Here is a 27036-nt window from a genome sequence, read left to right as displayed (position 1 = left end):
TATATTCTTTCTTACATTTTAATATAAAAAGATCAGGTTACTGTAAGCTGTTGTGTGAAGTGTCAGCAGGACTAATCTAATATGCAATACCAAAAGTCCAATGATACCCTGACACATAGACCTCACACATTACAGTTTAGTAAAGTCCAGTCTCGTTTTCCAACAGCAGATACAAATTGTACAAAGAAGACACCATCTCTCCTGTTGACAATTCAACCAGTCAGGACTCATGTGGAGACAGATCCAAGGTCAGCTGTGCGTGGTCAGACTTCTGTTGATTTGCCACGTTTAATTACACTGAAATAAGAACAAAAACACACATTATAGAGTTAGAAAGAAGAAATGAGAGTGTGTAGCCCCACTGTTGTCACTGTGACACTGTGATGTTGTAATTAAAAGGTCACACTGTCAGGGGGGTTAAGATGATCTAAGGAGATGTAAGATAGTCTCTGTTTTCCAAACATGTCAGGAACACCAATATCCTCTGATGTAGTTTTACAGTTGAATAAAGTAATGCCATTAACAAAAAACATATTAAGACATGAATTGTGTACAGTAGTATGCTGTGGTTGTCTTTCTAACATGCTCACTTTCATAATGCTGACATGCTAGTGTTTAACAGGTAACTTAATCGTGTTCACTTACTTTAGTGTATTAGCATGCCAACATTAGTCTATAAACACAAAGATTGGCAAAAGTGGACAGAAGTAGGAGGGGGAACATGGATGTCTGAGCCACATTCATCACAATCAACTCAATAGTTGTTGAGATATTTCAGTGTTGACCAAATTGGAAGACAGACAGACAGTGACAGACTGACAGAAATACATTAGCATTCAAAAAGCTGCTCACGTGACTGACAATCACGGCAGTCATTTATGTCACCTGTTTGTTAAAAAAGACTCTGATCCAAACTATCGCGTAACGTTCGCCACATCACTGCTCTCTGTCCAATGTTTCCGTCAGCTGCCTATGATGTCATACGACTTCAGGAGATGTCGTGGCAGAGTTCCCAGAGCATGGTTGTGTATTTTCAGAGCTTTAGCTTCATGTCTTGAACTATGTCCTGTGGTACTGCTGACTTACCTTAGCTCCTCCTTCAGCCGTGCCAGTTTGTCGAGCAGCCGATCATTCTTCACCAGAATGGGATTGTTGGGGACGAACCAGGCCGCTATAAACTTGCACATCACCACAACATGCTGCAGGAAAACACATAAGACACACAGCAACCATTTCACTATCTATCACCATCTTCAGTTCAAGTGGACAACACTGTCTAAGCAAACCAAGAGTACAAACCTCAAACAAGATGACGAAGGCAAAGCGGACAGCCAAAACCAACCAGAACTGAGAAGTCAGAGTGTAGTCCTCATCACTCCGGTAGTCTCTGTAGCTGTATGCACACAGACAGTTGGTCCTGTTAACCAGATCTGTGACCGATTCTTTTGTTATGTTCGGACAGAGCAGTAAGACTGAGGTCTTCTCACCTGCACTGCGTGACGTTGAAGCCGCTGTCTGTGACCATCTGTTCTGGACGAAAGTCATTTCTAACTGTTGTGTGTGACACAAAAGCCATGGCCAAAGTGTCATTGATGTATCCCTGCATGCAGCTGCAACAAGAGCACAAAACACTCATGATGACACACAATACACTCAGCTGATGTGTTATCAGGTGTTTCTACCAGCTGTAATATGACTGACTGTGTGTTAGTGCTTCCATTAGCACAGGGGCCATAACGGTAACGGTAGACGAGGCGCGGAATGAAGTCTGATGAGACTCCAATGACCAGACCGTTAGCAATCACTGCTAACACCCCGATGGCCTCCAACACCTTCGTCCACACGCCTGTACACAGGAGACAGTACTGTTACACACATCCACCTGTACACAGGAGACAGTACTGTTACACACATACACCAGTACACAGGAGACAGTACTGTTACACACATACACCAGTACACAGGAGACAGTACTGTTACACACATCCACCTGTACACAGGAGACAGTACTGTTACACACATACACCTGTACACAGGAGACAGTACTGTTACACACATACACCACTACACAGTATTGTTACACACATACACCAGTATAAAGGAGACAGTACTGTTACACACATACACCAGTACACAGTATTGTTACACACATACACCAGTATAAAGGAGACAGTACTGTTACACACATACACCAGTATAAAGGAGACAGTACTGTTACACACATACACCTGACAATTAAGCTAACATACTTCTATACTTCTCTTCATCACTTTGTGGTAACAGGATTCTCAGGTGAAGAAAAGGTTGTTGATATGTCTAGCTGACAGACAAACAGGACATACTGTATCAATTAACCTTTATATCTTCACACTGCCTGATAAAGACTTGATCTTTTTATTTCATTTATTAAAGGTTTTATTACATGTTTTAGTTTCAGTGGATGTTATTGTATCACTTTTGGACATGTTGAAGGTTTTCTGTGGAGTGCTCTTATATTGATATTGATGTTTGGTATTTTCGTCGACTCAGAATTTTGAAAGCCACTGTTCTTGTGTTTTATTGAAACGATTCAGTTACGTGAAATGTATGCTTTAGCAGGCCGATCTACACAGAAACCTTTGACTCGTATATATGGACAGACACACAGCTCACCGATGTCGTTGGTCTTCCTTGCAACAATCCGCCGTTCCAGGCGGACCATCTTGATGGCGTCCAGTCGGATCTCAAAGATGTTGTTGATGAGAGCCAGCAGAGGGGCGAGGGGGAAGGCTGCCACAAATATGGTGGTGAAACTGAACTGGACCACTGGAGGGGATGCACAGTGATTTAGAAACATGGAAAAATATATATATTTTAAGCACTTTTATTAAAGATACAGCGTTTTGCTTTGTGCAAATAAGCTTTAGGAGGAAGTCCAACAAGTTATGACAAATGTGTTGTTTTCATACAACTGTATGATGTTGTGTTACGTTACAGTGTTATGCTGGATGGACTAATATATTCTATCATGAGCGAAGTTTCATCATTTATTTTACTTGTGCCCGTGCACCATTGACCCTAACCCTAACTGTAGTGCTGACCTTTCTCAGTCGGGTACTATCGGGCCATTCTTTGGTATTCTATCCACCTTAGAATTAGCGCGTTGGGTTTTCAGGTGCGAGGCTCAGGGGGAGACCTACCCATCTCCAAGAACTCATTGAACAGGCTGAAGGCGTTCGTGTCGGCCAGGTGGTAATTATACAACCAGTCCCGAAGTTTGCAGACGTCACAAGATTCAACACGTCCCTGATTGTCGCGGCAGGCCTTCCTGTAACAGTGACCACACTTCCTCTCCAGCTTCTTCGCAGTGCTTCTGCTCAGACAGTTCTTAAACCAGCTGGAAAACACAACATTGTTTACATGAATGCAAAAGACTGACATTACACTAGCTCATCACCAGCCGCTGCCTTACAGAAGATGTGGAATGAAAACACAGCACACTCACGGCACAGTGAACTCAAAGACGTTGTTGAGAGTCTGTTTGAGCAGCATGATAACGGCCATCTGGATGAAGAGGTCTGTCAAACAACCACTAGGATCGCACTATAACACACAGGGAATATATACATTGGTTAACACTGTGGTGCAGACATGCTGTATAATTGATGTAAAAACTAAAAAGTTTATCCCCTTACCTCCTCCAGTCTCCATCCAGCGAGACGCACATAGTCACCTGGATGGCCGTTTATCCTTTACAACAAAACATAAGCTTCTCAACAATCTGCATTTTAACCCTCTGAACTTAAGGCACAGTACACCTGCTCAAAGTGACGGAGTTCCTTTAGTTTTACAATGATACATGGAGCTAAAAGATACTACAGCATAACAGGACTCAATAGGTGGAGCTATTCTGATGCTTTGGCAATGTTGACATCCATGTAAATAAAGCATATTGAATTGAATTGACAGTTATAGACAGACACAATGACATGTAGATGGACAATAACAGGCAGGCAGACAGTTTCAGACAGAGTACCTTCCCAGGAAGAAGGCCACATAGAAGAGTGAGGAGAAGAGAGTGAAGAACTGGAAGGTGAACATCTTGACTGTGAAGCTCCTCTCTGTGGCTGCAAATGAGTTAAGCTTTTCTGAAAACACACAGACACACAGAAAGCATATGACAATGTAATGCATTCATGTACTGTGAGATATTTGACAAAATGTCTTTGAATATTTGATTTGGTCTCAAATTCAATATTAAGAATGTATTTAGAAATTGTTCTTAATTGTTTTAAATCTATGGTGTATGAATTTCTATATCTTTTATTGCATTGTTTACTAGCCACAACACACTGAATATAGTTTAGTAGTTTCTTCTCACCTATGTCACACAGCTTGAGGGACACCCATCTGTTTACCTACAGGGGATGTTGAAAGAGAGAGACAAACAGAATGACAGGAGAGATTTGATAGTTATTACATGGTCAGCAGGAATACCTTTCTAAGAGCAGGAGGCTGTGCGTTCACAGGTTTGTTTGTTAACGAATATCAGATGCTTCCTGAGTGGTGGGATGATGTTCCTGTCAGTTTAAAAGACGTTGTAGAGAGCTAACGTTTGCTTGCAGAATGACTGGCAGCTTAAGAGGAGATCAATACGAGTAAAGGGTGTAATTTCAAGTTAATTTCCTCAAAAAGGAAACTTCTTCTTTAAACTTTGATTTAACGTAAGACAACTCACACTGTTACTGTTTGTTTATGGCTGTTTTATATATTTTTGGGGAATATCTCATTTAGCTTTTTCAAGGACAAACACATTAACACATGGCACATAGCCGTTAAATAATAATTAACAGTACAAAGTCAACAAGACAACAATCAAACAATTTAAACAAAAAAATCAAATAAACAACCAGGTATTCAATCACATCCCCAATCCAAGGTTAAAAAAATACTATCAATTTGGTGTGATGGGAGATTTCCCATATAATCTAAGAAGGGTTGCCATATCTTGTAAAATGTTTTACTCTTATTCCTTAACCAATAAACTATTTTCTCTAAAAGGTATACTACTATCAATTACAGTGAGCCAAATTCCAATTGAGACATATCGACATAAGAGCTTTATACACTGTCGAAATTGTTTTAAACAGTGGCTGGTCAGCATGACACAATTTTTCCACAAGTGTCATCGAGGTATTTCAGCGACCTTCATTGTCTACTGTCTGAAGTACGTAATTGCAGATCTTTATTTATGAAGCAATATTTCAGTTTGAACTGTTCAAAAGACATAGAGACCCCATCCTCCATAGCAGTGTTCTAGGTGACTGATGCCTTTCTCTCACCATAATCTAAAGTAAATACTCTGAAAGATCTTTGGTAGCTGGCTCTTTCCCCATAGAGGGGTTTTAGGGAAGAGGAATACCTCTTGTTCATGCAGTTTGTACCAAATTTGAACTGACTGAATGATTAAGGGGTTGTCTGTTGCAGTTTTAATTGACCTTTTATCCCATTTATACAGAAAATCTGCTGATGTCTCTTCCTTCATCTCTATCATCTCAATGTTGATACATAAAGGAGGACAACTATATATCAAACAACTGTGCAAAAATCTAAATAAAAAAAATCTTCAAAGTCAACTTGGCCAAACTGACTCTTGGGGCCTGACCATGCTAAATAAACTGTTATTGTGAACCATACATAAGAATCTATCAGAATATTTATTTTTATAACACTGATTCTGTCCAATAATGTGAATGGCTAATCTTTCCATTTTTTCAAATCCTCCCCCATTGTCTGCAACAAACTGGCTAAATTAAGATTATAAAGATTTTTACTTTCCCAAAAAAATCCCAAATATTTGAAACCAATAGGAGACCAATTGAAAAGGAATTTATGTTTGACGATATTGTAGTTGAATACAGACAGTGGCAGAATTTCACTTTTATCAAGGTTCACCATATATCCAGAAAAGGATCCATATGATTTAAATAGAATCTGTAAATCGGAAAGGGAGGTTTCAGGATTAGTTAGATATAGGCAAATGTCATCAGCAAAAACAGATATCTTATGCGTGTCAGTGCCAACCTCAAAGCCACCTATTTTGGGATTGCCTCTAATGACCTCTGCCAATATTTTTCCCATTAGTAATAATCTTAGCTTTGGGGAAGTGATTTTATCAGATCAATAAACATGTTTATGGCTGTTTAATTATGAGTTAACAGGCTCTGTGATCAATACTGGGGTGATCAGTTTATATGGCACTGTGATCAATACTATGGTGGCGCTGCTGGTTAGGTTATGGGAATCTCAGTTCATTTCACACTGCAATAAGTGTCATGTTAGCTAGCCAGAGAAACAAAGGTTGCGTGTGTTTAAAAACTATTTTGAGAACATAAGGATGAGTTATGCATACAAATTCACATCCAAACATCAATTGTGCTGCTTTCCAACAAGTAGAATTGTTTTTACATATTGACAATGTCCATAATTGAGTAATTGTGACATATGTTAACTAGTTTTCCAGCCTCCTGCTGCACTAGCTCCTCAGCTGTTTGAAAACAGAAACCCTGTCTATTATATGTGGACTGTCTGCTGAGTATGAAATTAAAACACTCCCGACACAGATGTTCAGTTACTTTGAATGGTTCCTAGAGGCACAGACCATTTCAGTATTCTTAAAGTACACTGCTTTAGAAGATCGTGAGTTTAATGTCTTGCTTTTACTTCCATTTCAACTTATGAGTGTCTTTGACATAAAACGCACAGTGTTTATAAGTTGTTGACATATTCAAAGAACCTGCATCTTGAGTAAAGATTTTGTAGTAACGATAAGATCATCCACTTCCTCACATCACCAGCCGCCCACACATTTGCAAAAAACAATGATGGCGATCAAATGAGCAAGTTGGTAATCTTGGTGTTGTACAATATCTTTGCTGCACCAAAGTGAAGATATCTTTAGTCAGAAAATACAGAGGTCAGGACCTTGGTGACCTCAACGATGGCCAGTTGGAGATTTTAGGAATTTCTGTCACCAACAATATATCCCAGATGGTGAACAGAACTACAGACATGTTGACAAACTGTGGAGGGAATGGCTACAAATGCAGCACCACTGGAGTTAACCGTAACCCTTTTACCTAGTAAGGAACTGCTACAAATATTAAACACTAGAAAAGACGCTGATTTATGCTGCTTATCTGGTGTGACTACAAAGTTAGCACCAGGCTAACCAGCTTGGAATAATGTGTAAATGTGTTATTTTTATTCTTCTAATATATAGACGTGTGAATGCAGCATGAGGATCAGGATTCAGGTAAACTTACCCGGGTCATGATTTGAATGGTGACATAGTGCAGCACAGCTCCAAGCATGACAGCCACAGTGTTGGCATGATCCTTGGTAAACTCCCAGCTGCCTTCAGACATCAAGGGGGCGGCCACCACTCGAAACACCACCAGGGCTTGAGCAAGACCAATGATCAGAATCAGCTAGAACACAAACAGACACACCAACATGTTGCTTGTTTTGCTGACACTTGACCATCAAACATTTGCAATTTCAATCTCAGAGAATATCCCAGTTTTTCCTCTCGTAAATTTATGACTTTAATATATATATTATTTCCCCCTCCACCTCAGGCTCCAGAATTATTACATTGTTTCACCTTTAATGGCCCAATACACCGACGTAGCAATCTTTTTACGATGAATTGCACTCATGTTACCAAATCCGCAGGAAATAATTAGGACTGTTTGACTGACGATAATATGAAGTTACAGCTGTCCTTCCAGGAAAATTTAAATGATCTTTAGTTGTGAAACACTTTCATTGGGACAGGTGAACATTTCAGCAGTTAGTGATCTATGCAGTGAGATACTTTATTTAAAAATGTATTTGTCATGAATCATGCCTATCAGCTAGTGGTACAGTCCACGCTGTATATCACACCCACTAAATTCTTCAGTTATCAGACTACAGATATTGAGTGCTGTTTGTGTGTGTGTGTGTGTGTGTGTGTGTGTGTGTGTGTGTGTGTGTGTGTGTGTGTGTGTGTGTGTGTGTGTGTGTGTGTGTGTGTGTGTGTGTGTGTGTGTTTGTCTTACCATGAGAGTTACCAGAGTGAGGACCAGGATGCTGCGCCGGTAGGAGTGTCTGAACTGTTTGGGTTTACAGTTTGGATCATTGACTATTTCCAAAATCAGTTCCTCCTGTAAACACAGAGATATTTACCTCACACATTGAAGAGATATAACAAGGACTTTGTGTCCTAGAATCAAGTACTTTAACAAGAGCTTTAACATGAAAAAGAGCATTGTTATGGAAAAGAACCTCATCACAAATGCAAAAAAAAAAAAAAAAAAAACCTAAAAATGTATAACCTAAAACTTAAAAAAAAAAAAAAAAGATCTGGAAATGAAAACCATAAATTATAGACCAGACAACTTTAATGCTGCAGTCATGTTATACATCCAGATATGTGTAAGTAATTAAAAGTATCTCACTACAGAAAGTAGAGTGGGTGTTTACGCATCAACCGAAAACCCTAAATTCATTACATTTTCAATAAATTCATTTTCCCAGTAACATCCAGCTGATGTGTGCACTGACTGGAAGGTTTTACAACATGCAATCAGTGAGGATCAGGAAAATATCACAAAAGTTCTTGCTTGAATTTAGATTGTTTTGGAAAATCATACCTGTCTATACTCTTTTACTTTCTATTAACTGGATATTGTGTATACTGTTTTACTGCATATTTACTGGATATTGTGTATACTGTTTTACTGCATATTTACTGGATATTGTGTATACTGTTTTACTGCATATTTACTGGATATTGTGTATACTGTTTTACTGGATATTGTGTATACTGTTTTACTGCATATTAACTGGACATTTTTTATACTGCATGTCACAATACTGTAGGGATGCAATTATTGAAACGCAACACAACACTACAGATTACTACACAGGATCTAGACTCAATCTGTCTGAAGTACCTCCTCCTCACACCAGTCATAGACCTTCCACAGAGAAACATGTCTGGCTCTGTGTCTCTTCCACAGCTCCAGAAACAGAGTTGCTGAAATACACAGATACAAACGGTTAAAGAGGAACTGCACATCACAATAGGTCACATTGCATTAAACATCAGAGTAGAAAACATTATATTAGTCTTCCCCATACATCAGATCAGGTTAATTCAGACACTCACCCCAGATTGCCATGAACATAGCAAAAGCCACAGTGCCCTCATTGTCAAACAGGTGGCTGACCTGTGTTGATACAAACAAATCAAGATGGAATATCATAAATATGACAAACACAGATTAATAGCAGGACCATCTTTTCATAAAGCCAGGAATAGTTTGTGCCTTAAGTTGAGGAAGGTTCGCTCCTCCTGGACAGACAGAAGTGCAATAGAGGTGGTGTGAACAGCATAGACCAACATACTACCCCCGGCCTGGTTGAAGTAATGAAATCAACAGAATTAAGTGACATTAGATGAGGTCACCTTTGCGTAGGTGCAGGTGTCTGAGAGCTGCCACACTTTACACCTCTTATCACAGCGAGGACACATAATGATGCTGGCCTGACACACTTCCGTACTGAGGACACACAGACAGACAAAGATTAAAGGGTCAAAAGAAATACAAAAAGTCAACCATGCTGCTTTTTTTCTAAATCAAACCTAGTTAACAGGAAAAACTGGCTTCTCATGGCTCTCCAGTAGTGTAAACAAATCCCCACTAATAGCATAGAGACTTCCTGTTGGAGTTAAGAGACATTGGATCTCATGCAAGAACCAGTCATACCAAACAGATTGATTGGAGACTCATTTAGGAGAATCTGTGGCATTCACACATTTTCTTGTTTTAGAATTTTCTCTGAGGTATGAGTAAAATTCACAAATGGTCAATGAATTAAAAATTAAAACATGATACAGAAATTAACAACAAAAAATAAATTTAACTAAAGTAAACTTTTAATATTCTATTCACCAGATCATCATCATGACTTCGGTTTTACTGGTTTTATGGTTTTATGATTCCTTAAATGTTTTTAATGGCAACTTAAACTGTTCAGCAGTATCTACTGTTAAAATATGTGATGTGTGAGATTCTTTTTTGGTAACATTTCTACCTCCGCCAAGGAGGTTTGTCTGTGTGTTTGTCTGCAGTATTAGTGAAAACTACTGGTGCACTTTTCATGAAACTTGGTGTAAGGGTGTAGCATGGGCCAAAGAACCATTACATTTTGGATAAGATCCAAATTGCGGAGAAGTGGCATCAATTGTGTTAATAGTGAAATCTCATGGACATTCACTTCTGCATGAAGTCACAAGTGAAATTCATCGGGCAGAAATGAGCAATTTACAACAATTAAGTCCAGTTAAGAGAGTTTTGGAGGCTTTGAAAACACACAAACAAACCTTGCAGAGAATATCAGAGAAGTTTTGGGGTTGAATAGGAGAACGGACTTGCTTGAGGCCCAATTCGTTTTGTTTTTTCTACCATGAGAACTACCCAAAGTCATACATTTTCAAATTCTAAATAGCATCGAAAGGACTTCATCAATAAATGACACTCATGAAAATGATCAAATTACATAACATAACTCCACATAATATTACTTCCACAGCATCTGACTCACATAAGAGGGTTGGTGTTAAAGAAGGCGAGTCCATACAGGAAAACTATAACACCCAGAACAGCAGCTGGAGCCAGCATCTTGGTGTACCAGCCCAGCCACAGGTAGTACAAAGCCACTTTCTCTCCAAAGTACTGCCTGCAGGGAGGAAACACACAGGCAGACATGATGTAACAGACAAACACATCAACATCAACTTCCTGGGCCTGTCCAGCTGGTAGGTGACCCCGAGGTAGCACCAGAACACGCTGATACATCTACATACATCTCATCTGGCTTGGGAACGTCCCAGGATCCACGAGAAGGAGCTGGACAATGTTGCTGGTGAGACGGTAATCTGTACTACCTTTCTAAACCTGATGCCACCCCTATGCTGCCCCTGATAAGCAGCAGAAAATAGATGGATGTATGGAATGGATAAATGGTGTTATTCTCAGTTTGAAAACCTCTGGTCTTAATAAATGCAAGTTTCACATTCTGTGTTCCTTAATCCAATACGTTAACATCATTAACAGTGACAGACAGACAGTTACAGACTGAGAGACAGTTACACAGAGATACAGACAGACAGAGATACAGATAGTTACATACTAGGGGTGGGAATCTCTAGGCACCTCATGATGATTTCATCTCGAAGAATCAAAATTTGTATATACATGACTTATTTTTTCTCACTGTGAACATCTGCAATTTTTAGAACACTGCATATTTGTAATGATTCATAATTTAAAAAAACAGATGATTTACTTCCTTCATCTTTTATTAATTCAATACTAGTAAGAAATAGAAGAGATGTGTCAACAGGAGGGTAAGATAGACTTCTCTTCGACCAAATCCCCCTGGTATAGGCTATGAACATTCAGCTCTCTTAAAAAATAATGCTATCTTCAACATGTGGTAAAACTAAACATACAGTGAGTGAACGGTTACGGGGACACAGGATTCTGAACCAACGGATGTGACGTAGGGCGTGTTACCGCCATCATACCCGCTGTCCTCGGGGACTCCACTGCTGTGTCCGTACAAACGATGAGATTAATGTTCTATCATCAAACTAGAGCAAAAATGGCCCTATACACAGCTTTTGGCCCAGCATGATACATATTCCAGTGAGGCTGATACATACACTGTTTTACATACAATTCAAATCCAGGAGGGAGATACAGGATTCTGAGCTGGGCCGATACGAGAAAAATGGATGAAAATACCAGGATCTGTTTCGCCCTGTTCCATTAACCAATCCTGAGACTGCTTGCAAAGTAACAGCCAATGCCCTCCTTCCATTGAAGTTGTCCCTAGCAACACTACTCACTCCTCTTAGCAACCCTTCCTGGATTATTTAATTGGATTCCACTGATCCCTTTATGGATGTGCCCCAACACCCAGTATGTGTTCGTCAACCTTCCATCCCACCGAACTTTCTCCAAAACGGCACCTTCAATGGGACTGTTACAATCAATCTTGGCAAACAGTGAGTGAACCGACTGAATAATTCATTGTTGTTGTTATATTGGTTAAATGTATCCATATGTGTGATATTTATTCATCCTGCTGTTATTTAGGTGTTACAGAATTAAAAATAGTTTGTCCAAACAAATTCTTGTTATTGATGTTGTACTCAAGCTCAGCCTACCTCACCAAAAACTCGCTAGTATTAAGCCTAGCTTAGAATGTAAACCAATTTCACGTGTATTACGTCTGTTGAGTTCAGGGGCAGCGTTAAGGAACGGACAGCCCGGTGTCACAGAATTGTTACCTGAGATCGTAACGTTGAGAATTGAGTTTAAAATGTCAGATTATTGAGTTGTCTGCATCGAGTCGTAATCGCTGAAAAGAGAATCGTGATGCATCTGAATGAATCGAGTTTTCCCCCACATCTATTACAGACTACAGAGATACAGACAGAGATACAGACAGAGATACAGACAGAGAGACGGATACAGACAGACAGACAGTTACACACAGACAGACAGACAGAGATACAGACAGAGAGACGCTTACAGACAGAGATACAGACAGAGATACAGACAGAGATACAGACAGAGATACAGACAGAGATACAGACAGAGATACAGACAGATACAGACAGAGATACAGACAGAGATGCAGACAGAGATACAGACAGAGATGCAGACAGAGATACAGACAGAGAGACGCTTACAGACAGAGATACAGACAGAGATACAGACAGAGATACAGACAGAGAGACAGACAGACAGACAGAGACAGACAGACAGAGATACAGACAGAGATACAGACAGAGATACAGACAGAGATGCAGACAGAGATACAGACAGAGAGACGCTTACAGACAGAGATACAGACAGAGATACAGACAGAGATACAGACAGAGATGCAGACAGAGATGCAGACAGAGAGACGCTTACAGACAGACAGACAGTTACACACAGACAGACAGACAGCCAGAGATACAGACAGAGAGACAGATACAGACAGACAGACAGTTACTGACTTGACGTCGATGACAGGTTGGCCTGTAAACAGACCCGACCATCGAGCCCACTCCTTCCTCAGCCTTTTTTGCTCTTTTCTCTGAGAATCATGGGAAAGATCAACATACAGATGTCAGGTGTTTATCCTATATGATACACTGTTTCACATCAACATTTCAAAATATGGGCAAAAAAATAGTAGAGAGAGAAACATTAATATATTTGTAACAAAGAAGAACCCATTTCTCTGTGTCATCACCTTTGTACTGGGCAATATACAGAGTAACCATGTGACCGTATTTCATGACATGATGGTGTTAACTTATTGTCTTATCAGACCCTTTAAAACCAGAGCACTTAGCTGTGGATTTCTGGATCTTCTGTTGTTGATCTTTCTACTACAGCTTCAGGTCATTGAGCCTTTTACCTGTTGTCATATTTACACAAACCCCGAAGCCAGAACAGAAGCTGCTTCATGCTGGTTTAGTTTTTCTGTGTAAATTAAGTAATATGTGCCGAGTAGAGATGTCCTGAGACCATCTATCAGGGCCGATCCGGGCATATTAAAATGGTCGGTCTCAGTCAGAATAAACATGCTAAATTTCTTTTGATCCTTTCTTTACTGTACTTTTATCCCCCGCAGTCAGCTACATAAATGTTAAATGGTAAATGGACTGTACTTGTATAGCGCCTTCTAGGACACATCCACATGGACTAGCGGAGCTTGGAATCGAACCGCCGATCCTCTGATTAATAGGCAACCTGCTCTACTAGAGCCACAGTTGCTAGTTCAGGCTAACCAAGCTACAGGAGGTTGGTAACCGTTGTGCCCATATCTTTATTGAGAACTGGCTCCATCGTGGCGTCCCGGATCAAGCTGCACTTGATGGGCAGAGGACTCCAGTGGCACGGGAGGAGGTGGACTCTGCATTTACATTAATGATGCTTGGTGCTCAAACGTAGTCAAAATAAATGGTCTCTCTCTCGGTCCACCTCACAAACACAAACACACATACACACACACACAAAAACATGTATCCTCCATAACAACCTATGTACTCAGGTCTAAACCACTCAAGACTATGTCAGTTTTGCAGCTGCAAACTCAGCTTTTTTTAGCCAATGCTGATCACTTTCACCGATTTAAATGAGAAACATCCCAGGTGGCAGATCATATCATCTGTCTTTAATAAAGTTAACTGACAACAGAGTGAGACGTCTTATCGCTTCCTGAAAAAATAAGGTAATTCAGATGTAGCAGCTACAGTTGTTATTTCAATGTCACAGATGAATCATCATTTAATTTCAACGTATCTTCTGTTCTTGTTCGTATCATTTTTTCTGTGTATACTGAGGATGTTAAGCACAAACATTCAGCTCAATATTTGATCTCATGTTTAGGTTGTAGTTAAGTGTGCTGTGTCTGCTGGTCATTTAGGTCAATACAAGTGTCATATCGTATCATATTAGCAGATAATCCATATCAAAAGACTCGGATCTGGGCCAAAAAAACTTGATTGTATAGTAGCAGTTTAATGTGATCAGTCAAAGGTTTACTCACCTCATGGAGGCAGAACATGGTTTCAAACACATCCTTCATCAACAGCTCCTTCAGGTTCTCTGAAAGAAAAAAAAACAGGACATATCTACATGAGAGGCTGTTGTTTGTCTCATATCACAACGTGACAGCAGAGAGTGAGAGGCACGCAAAATGTCAACTCTGTGACATATTTTTATTCGTCAGCTTTGAGGACTTAAGGGAAAAATTCTCTGCACCAAATGTGATCAAATAAAAAATGTGCAGGAGAAGCTGATTGATGCACTCATAACACTACGTCAAATGTCAGAGCTAAATGCTGTTTTCAAAGAATTGATGAGCACATAAGGCAAAGACAAAATTAGTAATACATCACAATACAATAATAATAATATTAATAATAATAAACTATATTCATATAGTACCTTCCATTGAGGGGGGGGGGGGTTTTACAGTGCTTTACAACAACGTAAAGAAGAAACAAGAGAATGAATAAAAACAAACAAATTAAAACATGCAATTACTGCCCGATAAATCCAAGCAATAAAACAAAGAAAAGTATAAGTGCAAAACATGTAAAGGATTAAAACAAAGGAAGATTGACAATTAATTAAACGCAATGCTAAAGAAACAAGTTTTCAATCTGTTTTTTTAAATTGTTCACTGAGCTTGCATCTCTCAAGCCTTGGGTAGGGAATTCCATAATTTTTGGGCCTAGTTAAAAAAGGCTGAGCTGCTGATTTTCTTATTTTTGTGAATAAAAAAATAAATAGGAGCCTTATAAACAAATCAAATAACTTTAACATCGATCTTAAAAGACACTGGGATCCACTGCAGATCAGCTTAAACTGGGGCGATAAGCTCTCTCTTTCTTGGTCTAGTCAAAGGCCTGGCAGCAGAGCTCAGAATTAATTGTAATTTATCAATGGATTGTTTTAAAAGACCGGGGAAGAGAACATTACAGTAATCAAATCTGCTTGAAATAAAGGCATGAACAAGTTTTTCATCTTCTTGTTGGTAAAGTAACAGGCGTACCTTTGCAATATTTACAAAAGGAAAGAAAGCTGCTTGGTCACCTTTTTAATGTGGGATTTAAAATTTAAGTTTGAGTCAAGGATGATGCCCATGCTCATGACTTCTGATTGAACCTATGAGGCCAAATTACATAATTAAGTTTGGCAAGAACTAGCTCTTTTTTGTTTGTGGACCAGCCCTGTTTTCAACTAGTTTCTTGCAGCTAAACTAGTTAGTAAATGGTAAAGAATTTGCTCATCACTTGGGTCCAACAAAATATACAGCTGTGTATCATCAGCTAATAATCTCTGATAATATCCCCTAGAGGAAGTATGTTGCAAGTTTTGACTTTCACCCAATTCCTAGCTCCCTTTTTGAAACTTTATTTTTTATTCTGTATGTGAAGACATCCTTGCTGTAGTAAATCACTACCTACAGCTTGGTGTCTTCCCCACTGATTTTAGATATTGGATAATTAACACCCAATTTTATCCTGATTTTAAATCACCCATTTTTAAGCAAACCTAGTTTTTAAATCAATTATTGTTGCCTATGGGCAGTGTCATAAGGAGGCAAAGCATCTCTTTCCACAGTTATGCTGATGACACTCTATGTAGATGTGTCTCCTGATGAAACTAGGCCAATTTACTCACTTTTCAACTGTATTTTAGATATAATATCCTGGATGTCACAGATTTGTTTTACAGTCCAACCAGCATAACACAGAAGTACTGATCATTGGTTCAAAGGCTCAGAGAGAAAAACTGTCCTCCTAACCAAACACACGGCATAAGGCTCAACCCAAGCCAAGCTTTGGTTCTGATTTAAATTTCAAGGCACTTGTGCAGGGTCACAAAATAGCATTTTCTCCTTTGAAGAACATCTCCAAAGTCACTTGTGACCTCGGATGACCCTGTGCAGGTATAAGTTCCGTTGTCATCCCTGAGATAAGCCCTTTTTCATCTTACCGCTTACGCAGGCTAACTACTATTAGAAGCATTAGCTTAAGCTAATTTTGGTTACAATTAAGATTTCTCGGCCGTGCTAATATGAGCCTGTCCGCTCAGGTTGGCTGGATAGACATCGTACTGTAGAGTTATACGTTGTCGCCTCCTGCTTTCACAGTAAACAGAGTGTCCTCTATCCGGCATCGTGGTGGGACGCTAGTTAAAACAACTTGACATCATGTACATTGACTATTGTAACATAGCTATTTTCACAGGTAGCAGAGTGCTCTAGCTCAGGCTAGCTTGAAGGCGAGCTCATTTTGACAGCTACCGTGCTAGTGAAGAGAGTGTCCCCACTCCCATCTGACTGTACGGACTGTTTTCTGGCCTTTTTCCAAAGTAGCAGAGTGCTTTCACTCAAACCAACTGGTGGGACACCAATATTTAATTATGTATGTAACTACGGTTCTATAAATCCTGGATGACCGCCAGAGTTCTTTGTCACTGGGAATCTCGTGAGCTTGCCAGAATGTTCATTAGGACTGATCTCAGGGATGACAACGGAACTTATCCCTATAACATTTGTTGATATACAGACTAGACCTGTGTGTGTGCGGGACAAATTATATTCACTGTTAAGCATTGCCTCTGCCGGTCATACAGGATTCATAGAACCCTCTAAGTTATGCATCTGTTTTTGGTTTTTTTATTGATTTAAAAAAAAAAAAATTAGTCGATAGGCACTGCATGGCCTAGCAATAGATTACCTCTCAAAAGTTATTTTGATTTATGAACCAGGGAGGCCCTTCAGATTCTCCGGTTCTCTTAGCTGTTCCACAAAACCGAACAAAAACGTGCTTTTGATTATTTTTAGGACTTTATTATTTGTACTTATTTTATTAACATTTTCATCAAATATTTTAACCTTTGTATGTTATGTTGTTCCAAAAGTGCTGAATTGGATTGATTGATTGATGTTTTATTATCAATATTCATGGCTGCCTCTTTAAAGTCTGATTGGATGATATCTTGTTATGTTTGCTGCAGGACTACAAAGCTACAGAAGTTTCTCTTGAATTCAATTAAGCTAGTCACACTCACCTCCTGTGTTGATAAAGGTCTGATGAAGGATAAAATGGACTATTCGGATCCTGTGAAAAAAAATATTTAGTTCAAGTAAAGTGAAAAAACTGTATCAGTAGAGTCCGAATGAGTAGGTTTATACAACATGATGTATTTTGACTGCACATGTGTTGGTATACATCATACACATTCATCCCGCAGTCTAAAATCAGTCAATCCATCTGAGTCCTCTGATTTAAAGCAGAGCACTGAGGATTGCAGTCTCAAGTTTTTCTGTGCACAGTTTAAAATTGTATTTCGAGCCCAAACCTTCAAAAATCATGTGATATGAACTTCCTTTGACATAAATATTGCTGTAAATCCTGACTCATTTATTTGAATATATTTGAAAGAAAGAAGTATAAAACAGATATAAAATAATGTCCATAAAAGCTTTACAACAAATGACTTTCTACTTTCCATTTGTACTGTATGCTCATGAGGAGAGCAACAAACAGGTGGGGAGAGCAACAAACAAGTAGAGGAGAGGAACAAACAGGTGGGGGAGAAACAAACAGGTGGAGGTGGGAAAACAGGTAGAGGGGAGGCACAAACAACGGGAAAATAGGAATAAATGGGGATAACAGGAACAAACAGATGGAGGAGAGGCACAATCTGGTAGAAGAGAGGAACAAACATTTGGAGGAGAAGAACAAACAGGTGTTGTGGAACGGATGAAGAAGCAAAACTTATTTTAGAAAATCTAATAAAAAAAAAAATCAAAATCAATGACTGTTTCAGTGTCCGGTTCAGTACATTGCTGTGCTCCCCTGATGTTACTCCTGTCTGTCTCTTCAAACTGGCCGACTGCCATCTACTGTAGGTAATACACTGACTAAAGATAGGCATATCAACAAGTATAACAACATGACTCAAAACACCTGAACCGTAGCTCTAAGGCTAACAACCCAAGTAATGCATACAAACAAAGAAAACCAAACAAATAAGTTCAGAAATTATGTTATGTGTAATAAAATGGAATGGCACAGGGAAAAAGTATTGAAGAAAGGGAGGTGCAAAAAGGCATGGAAAGCCAAGACACCAGCTAAAAGACCTTTGCAACCTTATTGTTGCAAAACATACTGATGGCATTGATTACAGAAGGATTTCTAAACTTCTGAATGTTCCAGTGAGCACTGTTGGGGCCATAATCCGGAAGTGGAAAGAACATAATTTCACCAGTAACCACGACCAGGTGCTCCTCGCAAGATTTCTGACAGAGGAGTGAAAATAATTATCAGAAGAGCCAAGGACCACTTGTGGAGAACTTCAGAAAGACCTGGAATTAGCAGGTACAATTGTTTCAAAGAAAACAATAAGTATTGCACTCAACCGCCGTGGCCCGTATGCACGCTCACCACGCAAGACTCCATTGCTGAAGAAAAAGCATGTTGAAGCTTGTTTAAAGTTTGCTGCACAACATTTAGACACGCCTGTGAAATACTGGGAGAATATAGTCTGGTCGGATGAGACCAAAATTGAACTCTTTGGATGTCATAATACACACCATGTTTGGAGGTCAAATGGCACTGCACATCACCCCAAAAACACCATACCAACAGTGAAGTTTGGAGGTGGGAACATCATGGTGTGGGGCTGTTTTTCAGCATACGGCACTGGCAAACTTCATATAATTGAAGGAAGGATGAATGGAAAAATGTACCAAGACATTCTTGATAAAAATCTGCTGCCATCTACCAGGATGATGAAGATGAAACGAGGGTGGACATTTCAACAAGACAATGATCCCAAACACACAGCCAAGGAAACTCTCAATTGGTTTCAGAGAAAGAAAATAAAGCTGCTAGAATGGCCCAGCCAATCACCTGACTTGAATCCAATAGAAAATCTATGGAAAGAACTAAAGATCAGAGTTCATAGAAGAGGCCCATGGAACCTTCAAGATTTGAAGACTGTTTGTGTGGAAGAATGGGCCAAAATCACACCTGAGCAATGCATGCGACTAGTTTCTCCATACAGGAGGCGCCTTGAAGCTGTCATTACCAACAAAGGCTTTTGTACAAAGTATTAAATACATTTCAGTAAGCGTGTTCAATACTTTTTCCCTGTGTCATTCCATTTTATTACACATAACTTAATTTCTGAACTTATTTGTTTGGTTTTCTTTGTATGTATGGATTACTTGGGTTGTTACCGACATTTCATGTCAATAGCACCTTTAGAAATATATTTACTGAGAAAAATGGTGACGTGTTCAATACTTATTTTAACCGCTGTACATACATACATACATACATACATACATACATACATACATACATACATACATACATACATACATACATATATATATTTATATATATAAGAGAGAGAGAGAGAGATACACACAGACACATGTGTACTTATTCATGCGTATGTGAGTGTTACCTGGTAGCCTGGTTGACAGAGCCCTTTACATCTCCACACCAGTTGCAGGAGTCGGAGACTTTGAGCAGGTACTGGTAGTCTTGAAACATATCACTGGGAGCACGGAGGCCGAAAAACACTTTGTCATCATGGATGATCCTCTATGATACAAAAACAACACAAACATTAAAGGAACAGTCTTTACGATTAAATGATGTCATGTGGGTGTCAGGGGGTTCTGAAGAAGTGTGGGACAGTGAAGGAAGCAGACTCACAGTGATGCTGATGTTTTTCTTTTCGAGCTGCTGGATGAAGGCTCTCTGTCTCTGAGCCTTCAGGTCCGTGTCATCGTCCACCATGTGGGCCACCAGCACGTAGTCAAATGTCCTGCGGGTGGGCTGTTCAAAAACAAAAAAAACCTTGAGACATATTCACATTGATTACATTGTTAAGCAGCTCAAAAGAAGTATTAGTGTCAGATTTGTCCAACTAACAGAAATGAAAAAAAGAAACAAACTATTTCTCACTTCCTACCACCCTACTTCCAGAGCCAATACTTATTTTGATCTTAACTACACACTGTGAAGTTTGTCCACTATTAAACTGATACAGAGATTTAGGTTTGTGTACTGTCAATGTCGATCCATGTTCTGGATTTAGGGTCTTTTTCCAAGTTTTACCCAACAAAGTAAAACCCAGATAATGTTACAGTAATGAGCACACCTGACCTGACAGACCCAATTAACAAGATACTAGATGCATATGAGACATCTGACATGAACAGGCTCACTGTTTTATCTCGAACGGTGACAGAAGGAACTTTAAGATAAAACTATGTATCTTTTCATGTCTGACGGCACACAGGTTAATCTGTCCAACGCAGAGTCAAAGAATCCTTTCATATGAGCAGATACAGTCTTCGTTTGCATGTTACTGATGACATCTGTCCACAGTTATCTTGTCGATGTATGGAAAGTCCAGAAGAGAGGAGAGGGGCAGGGAGTCTTACCAGTGAAGGAAGTAAATGCTCAGCGCTGTGACTGTCCTTCTCTCTGTCCCCCAGCTCAATGTTTTCCTTTGACACACACAAAGAGTATTATTATTATTATTATTATTATTATTATTATTTATTATATTCCTTTATTGATCCCCATGGGGGAAATTCAGGTGTAGCAGCAGCTCAATTACAGAAACAGATAATAAATACAATATATTACACAATAAAAATAAAAATAAAATAGATAAAGATAAAAATAAAAATAAAAATGTACAGTATATCCACATGGGGGGGGGGGGCCTGGTCAGCATGATGACAGACTGTGTTCTCCGCTGTTGTTGTACAGTCTGATAAGGTTAGTATTAAAAATATACACACAGTACAGCATGTTGTTTTTACCATACTGACTTATTCGTGTCATTTGCAGTTAAGGTGAGCAGTGTAATGTCTGACAGAAGAAATAACACATTCTCCCTCCTTCAAATAAAAACATAGATTCATAAATGGTCAGTTAAGTAGACACAGGTGTTTTACTGCTACAGTCTCACCTGCTCAGGTATGACCAGTTAGCGTATGATGGCTATTAATGTTATCAAACTTTACCTTGCATTCCTACATGTGCTGCAGGGATGATGTATTTTCTCTACACCCCGTTTGCTACGGTTACAAAGGCTTTGCATTTGAGCTAGTTGCTGAACAGAAGTTGTTACATTTAAGCTTTTTGTTACATTTACGCTAAGTTTGGGTGGGTGAATGCTTTAGAGGAGACTTGGGTTGCTTTCTTCAGTAACACTTAAGTAACTCAGCATAGAAAAATGAAAACATAGAAAATTTGCATGCAAAGAAGATTTGTGTAGTTCGGAGTCACATTTCAGTTACGGTTTATATCATTGAGGGTAGGCAAAATAACACAAACGCCTGTCAGCATAACACAATGCAATTCAACAGCAGCACAAACTTCACACCCCACAAAGGATCATGAACACCTCTCAAAAACTGTTTCAACACAAACTGAACATTATAACCTTCTTGAAGGAGAATTATATAGCCACTGTTGTATCACACTGCATAAGTTTGAGCAGGTGGACCGAATAAACTGGACATGGAGCTGTGTATGGGAAAAGATCTGCCGTTACTGTCAGTATGTGTGATACGTGGAATACCATTATCTTCCATTAACATTCAACCAGTCTAACTGTAAAATCTTAAGTCATCCTTCTGGTTGTTCTCATGGTCTGTTGTGATTCATCTACATTTATTCATTTTTTTTCACAGCTCAAATAGAATGGTGGACAGCTGCTGAGAGTCTTTGACTTCCTCTCTGACAGACTTCCAGGCTGCAGGTCCAGACCTGCCCGACATGCTCAGCTTGTCACGTCTGTCGTCTCGTGTTGTCCCTCACATATCACCCTCTACTTCCCTCTGTTAAACACATCCTTCTCTGCCCTCGTACCATTTACAGTGCAGATAAGCGGACTGATAAACTCGGTTTCTATTCTGGGAGCGATACCGGATCCAGATACACTGTAGTGACCAATCAGCATGAGTGTGACCTTGCCTGCTACCAGTTCTAAACAGGTTTCACTTTTGGTCCACTGAGCTGATTAATCAGCCGTACGACAGAAATGTAATCAAGTAATGTGACCAATTCATCGTTCATATCATTTTAAAAATATTTTTTTCTGTGATTCTAGTCTTCTATGATATTAAACTGATTCATTTTGAACATTTTGTTATACAAATCATGATATTTGAAAACTTCACCCGGGGCTTTTGAGAAGTTGTGTAGTCATTTTTTTTTTTTCACTATTTTATGACATTTCATAGACTGAACCAACCGTCAGATTATTGAATATGAAAGGAACCATTAGCTGCAGCTTTAATCTACTTATTTAAAAAAAAAAAATGTATGTAAAATATGTAATATGCATGCGTGTTCCCAGGTCAGCCTCAGATGTAAAGTAAAGTGGGACATTTTCAAACTTAATTTGACAAGTTTGGTGTCCTGTTAGATTTTTATGGTCAAACCTGAGAGACTGCTCTGGAAAAAAACAGTGGTGTATTGTTATTATCATAAGAAATACACCTGTTGTGGATTTTTCAATCAGGCTCTATATTCAGTTTGATATTGTTTAATTACTGTTAAGATATTGTACACCTTTTTTTCCTCATTGAAGTGACTTTCCATTATGTTTGTTTTCTGTCTCTTGATGAGACTAAATATTCATTCAAGCAGTATTCCAACGTGTGTATGTAAACATGTCTATGTCTAAACATGTGTATGGACTTTCTTCTTTTAAACTTAAACTGACCCATGTATGTTGATCTGACCCTGACCCTGCCTCTGAGTTAAGCTACTAATGGATTTCCCTTCTTGTGATGAAATAGAATAATATATAATAATGAATATAATAACTTGTTGAGCAGATCAAGCTCAGTGTTTACCTCGACAGCCTTGTAGAACATGTTGGCAGTTGTTCCAGTGTTGATCGAAGAAAAAAGCAAAAGTTACATCCAACAAGAAGCCAGCCTACATGTCCCGTCCTGCTTGCTCATGAACTGCCGGTTACTCCATCGCTCCGTCATTAATATCAACCGATCACATATAATAAAACATTTAAATAAATGAACATGTATCTCGTCGATATATCTCCGCTCCTCGCCTCACTTCCGCATATCTCCAGGTGACTGCTTCAGGTGTTTATGTGCGCGTGTAACAGGTAAAGGTTAGGTCTCTTTTTTTTCTCAGGTAAAGGTGTGCCGTTTCACCTGCAGATGTTGCGTTCACGTGCGCGGGGGGAAGATGGGAAATGTTAGCTTTATACTTCTGAAAGTCAGTTATTGCGCAGAGGAAATGTTTTTAAAAAGTACTTTTTTTAATGACATGGCAATGCTGAGTACGCAGTAATAACTAATTGGAATACAAAAGAGAATAAATCAAAGAAAACACAGCGTACAGTCAACTGTCACATCCAGGGGCGCCGAAAAGGGGGGGTAAAGGAGACGGATTCTAGGGGCCCATGATGGAGGGGGGCCCAGAGAGGCCCCTAATGATGATGAAATTATAATACAGAAAAAAAGAACAGAGTTAGTGAGTTAGTATTCAGAGTGCTCAGTTCTTCCCCTACTGTACATGTCAACTGTCATGCTGTTCTTCTTTCACAAATATGGTAATGATAGTCAAAAATACCATTAAAATGCATAATTGTATGTAAAATAGCATCAAAAAATTTTGCCGCTGTGTTGGGGGCCCTGTAAAGATTCTTTTCATGGGGCCCAAAATCCCTAACACACATCAACCCTCCCACACAGCAAACAACACAAAGCAGTGATACGTTCTAAGAAGTCATGCCAGCAGTGGAAAGTAACTACCTGTATGTACTTTAACTAAAGTACTATATATATAAGTACACATTTGGAGTATTAATACTTCTTAACTTCTTGTGTTTCCATTCTCTGCTTCTTATTTTCTACTCCACTACAGCTCAAAGATAAATACTATATAATAAAAAAATATATATAAAAAAAATATATATATATATATATACAGTACCAGTCAAATGTTTGGACACACCTTCTCATTCAATGGTTTTTCTTTATTTTTATTTTTATTTTTTTCTACATTGTAGATGTAATATTGAAGACATCCAAACTATGAAGGAACACATATGGAATTATGTGGTAAACAAACAAATGCTCAACAAACAAAATATATACACACACACATGTATATATATATATATGTGTGTGTATATATATATGTATGTATGTGTATTTGTGTGTGGTTACATATATATATGTCTGTGTATATATATATATATATATATATATATATATATATATATATATATATATATATATATATATATATTTATACATACATATATATAATTTGGACATCTATTCAATTATTAGCTAATTGTATAAACATGTCTGGATGCTGTAAGTCAAAATCTAGTTTGAAAAGCTTTATAAAGTGTATTTAATTGCCTCAAACTCACAAATGTCATCGCTCCTGAGGGTGGAGGTCTGCTTGATCGTTTAGGTAAGACGTGTTCTTAAAAGGAACCGGCAATTTTGCACAAATGAACCAGCGTGTTTGAAACTTGAATGTGTATTGTCTAGTCTGCCTCAAATTCCTCAGGTCAGGCTGCAGCAGCCGGGGACGTTGACGAAAAGCTTCGGGTCAAGACGGACAGTTTCCACCAGCATTGAAATGTTTACATGCTGTTAGTTGCATCTGTATGCTGCCTGTAGTCAGCAGAACACATCTGGGTATCTATGGCTGAATACATTGTGTATACATTTTTGTTCTTGGATGGATAAGGTGAATTTTTTTATGTAAATATTTAAAATAGGTTGGTTCCAAAAACACCACATTTTGTTGGGGCGGTTGTCCTGTCCCTCATTGACACACACTTCAGAAGTCATTTCAGACTATCAAGAGGACAAGTGGAGGTAGGCTTATCTACAGCACTTTAATGGCCAAAGTATAATCTCTGATATTTGCATGTCAGTTTGACTCTCTTCTTTATTAACTACCTTATGACCACACTGGGAGCATTCTACATGAGCAGACAGCAAACCAAAAGACCTGAGTCTAAGAGTGCTCTTGCCTGTCTATGGACTGTCTTACCAGGGTCATATAGGGGTGTGGCAGACAGATTCAACATCTCATAATCTACAGTTTCAACACATCTCCATCACATCTGTTTACTGGTCACTACACATCTGTCCCATCGCATTCCGTGGCCGACCCTGGGAAGGACGACCCAGCTCTACCACTGAGCCACAGTCGCCCACAATACCCACTGTTTTACTATGAATGTTTTTGTCACTCTAGGCGACACAATGTACAGTCCTACTAATGGTTTCACATTGTTCATCTGACAGACAGGTGGCAGTAATGTGCCAAGGAACACAGCGATGCATTAACAAATAGAGAGAAGAGTGCTATTTGCTTTGCAAATGTTTTATGTGGAAGGAAATGCATTCAACACACTTGTTAAGACACTTAAAGACACACAATGAGTTTTAGTGAGTTACAGTGAAACTCTTGTTTATTTACAATTAAACTCCACATATATTTGGGATTGTTTGATGTGGGGTTGTATGAGGTATTTCTCCAAAGTCAGGGTATTAACTGCAGTAGATGGAGTTCGGAGAAACAGACAGATGTTCCTTCACAGGAGCAAAAGCAATGTACTACTGTGGAGTAAGTGTAGGCTTTATGTAGAATATATATATATATATATATATATATATATTTGAAGGACAGAATAGTTCATACCAATATTTGAGCAGACGTGTTTGCATTATCTTTGGAGAGAACACACACACACATACCTTGCTTCTGGGTGTCTACTGGGCAGACAGATTAATGTATTATTACATTATCCTCATTCCATTACAACTTCAAGAAGTAATATTAAGATAGTAGTGGTAATATTTATTTATTGAAAGCAATACAGAATGCCTGAGAAACCCTACTGATTATATTTCATTATATCTTTATATTTTGAATTGTCAAAATAGTTTGAATTGTATTCCGTTATGTTATGCTCACAATAACTTAATGCAGAAAAATGTACCAGAATGCAGGACCACCAGAGCCCTGCTTCATATGCAGTACACTACTTTGCTCCTTTTATTGTAATACTGCCCGTTTCCTGTCCTTTAAGATGTATTTTCATTCAATTGTCAGAGTTCTAATGTGATATTTCAAAATGTGCATAAAATAAGTGAAAGGAAAACACGGCTGCTGTTGTTATGACGACCTCAGAAGTTCACATGCTAGATTCAAACAAAAACAAAAGGAATGTTCATCCTATATTTCACCACATGGCTTTTTTTTTTACATGATTACGTGAGGATAAAAATCTTAACATTCTCATTTTTTTCCTAATTTTCAACCAGTCACATTTTATTAAAAGAGTGTTGGATGTTTTGAAAGGATGACAAATCAAA

The 27036-nt window shown here is 38.8% G+C and overlaps 1 protein-coding gene across 1 annotated transcript; it reads right to left on the bottom strand.

Annotated features, from left to right (window-relative positions):
* Positions 1–60: 60 nt before the first annotated feature.
* Positions 61–23846, bottom strand: ano9b (anoctamin 9b). The gene is made up of 24 exons (XM_054615746.1): positions 23515–23846; positions 21082–21147; positions 20348–20470; positions 20094–20233; positions 17685–17734; positions 14647–14705; positions 13106–13185; positions 10636–10770; positions 9497–9590; positions 9197–9257; positions 8982–9064; positions 8085–8189; positions 7305–7469; positions 4361–4397; positions 4016–4127; positions 3675–3729; positions 3485–3582; positions 3180–3376; positions 2653–2805; positions 1702–1846; positions 1488–1610; positions 1300–1393; positions 1087–1199; positions 61–297 (listed from the first exon to the last, which is right to left on the bottom strand). The coding sequence occupies exons 1-24, from the start codon at positions 23533–23535 to the stop codon at positions 264–266; spliced, it is 2343 nt and encodes a 780-aa protein (XP_054471721.1). The 5' UTR covers positions 23536–23846; the 3' UTR covers positions 61–263.
* Positions 23847–27036: the final 3190 nt, after the last annotated feature.

This window comes from Anoplopoma fimbria, chromosome 2 (genome assembly GCF_027596085.1).
Source record: "Anoplopoma fimbria isolate UVic2021 breed Golden Eagle Sablefish chromosome 2, Afim_UVic_2022, whole genome shotgun sequence".
Lineage (NCBI taxonomy): Eukaryota > Metazoa > Chordata > Actinopteri > Perciformes > Anoplopomatidae > Anoplopoma > Anoplopoma fimbria.
The sequence above is the reverse complement of the archived record's forward strand: the minus strand, read 5'-3'. Positions and strand labels throughout refer to the sequence as shown.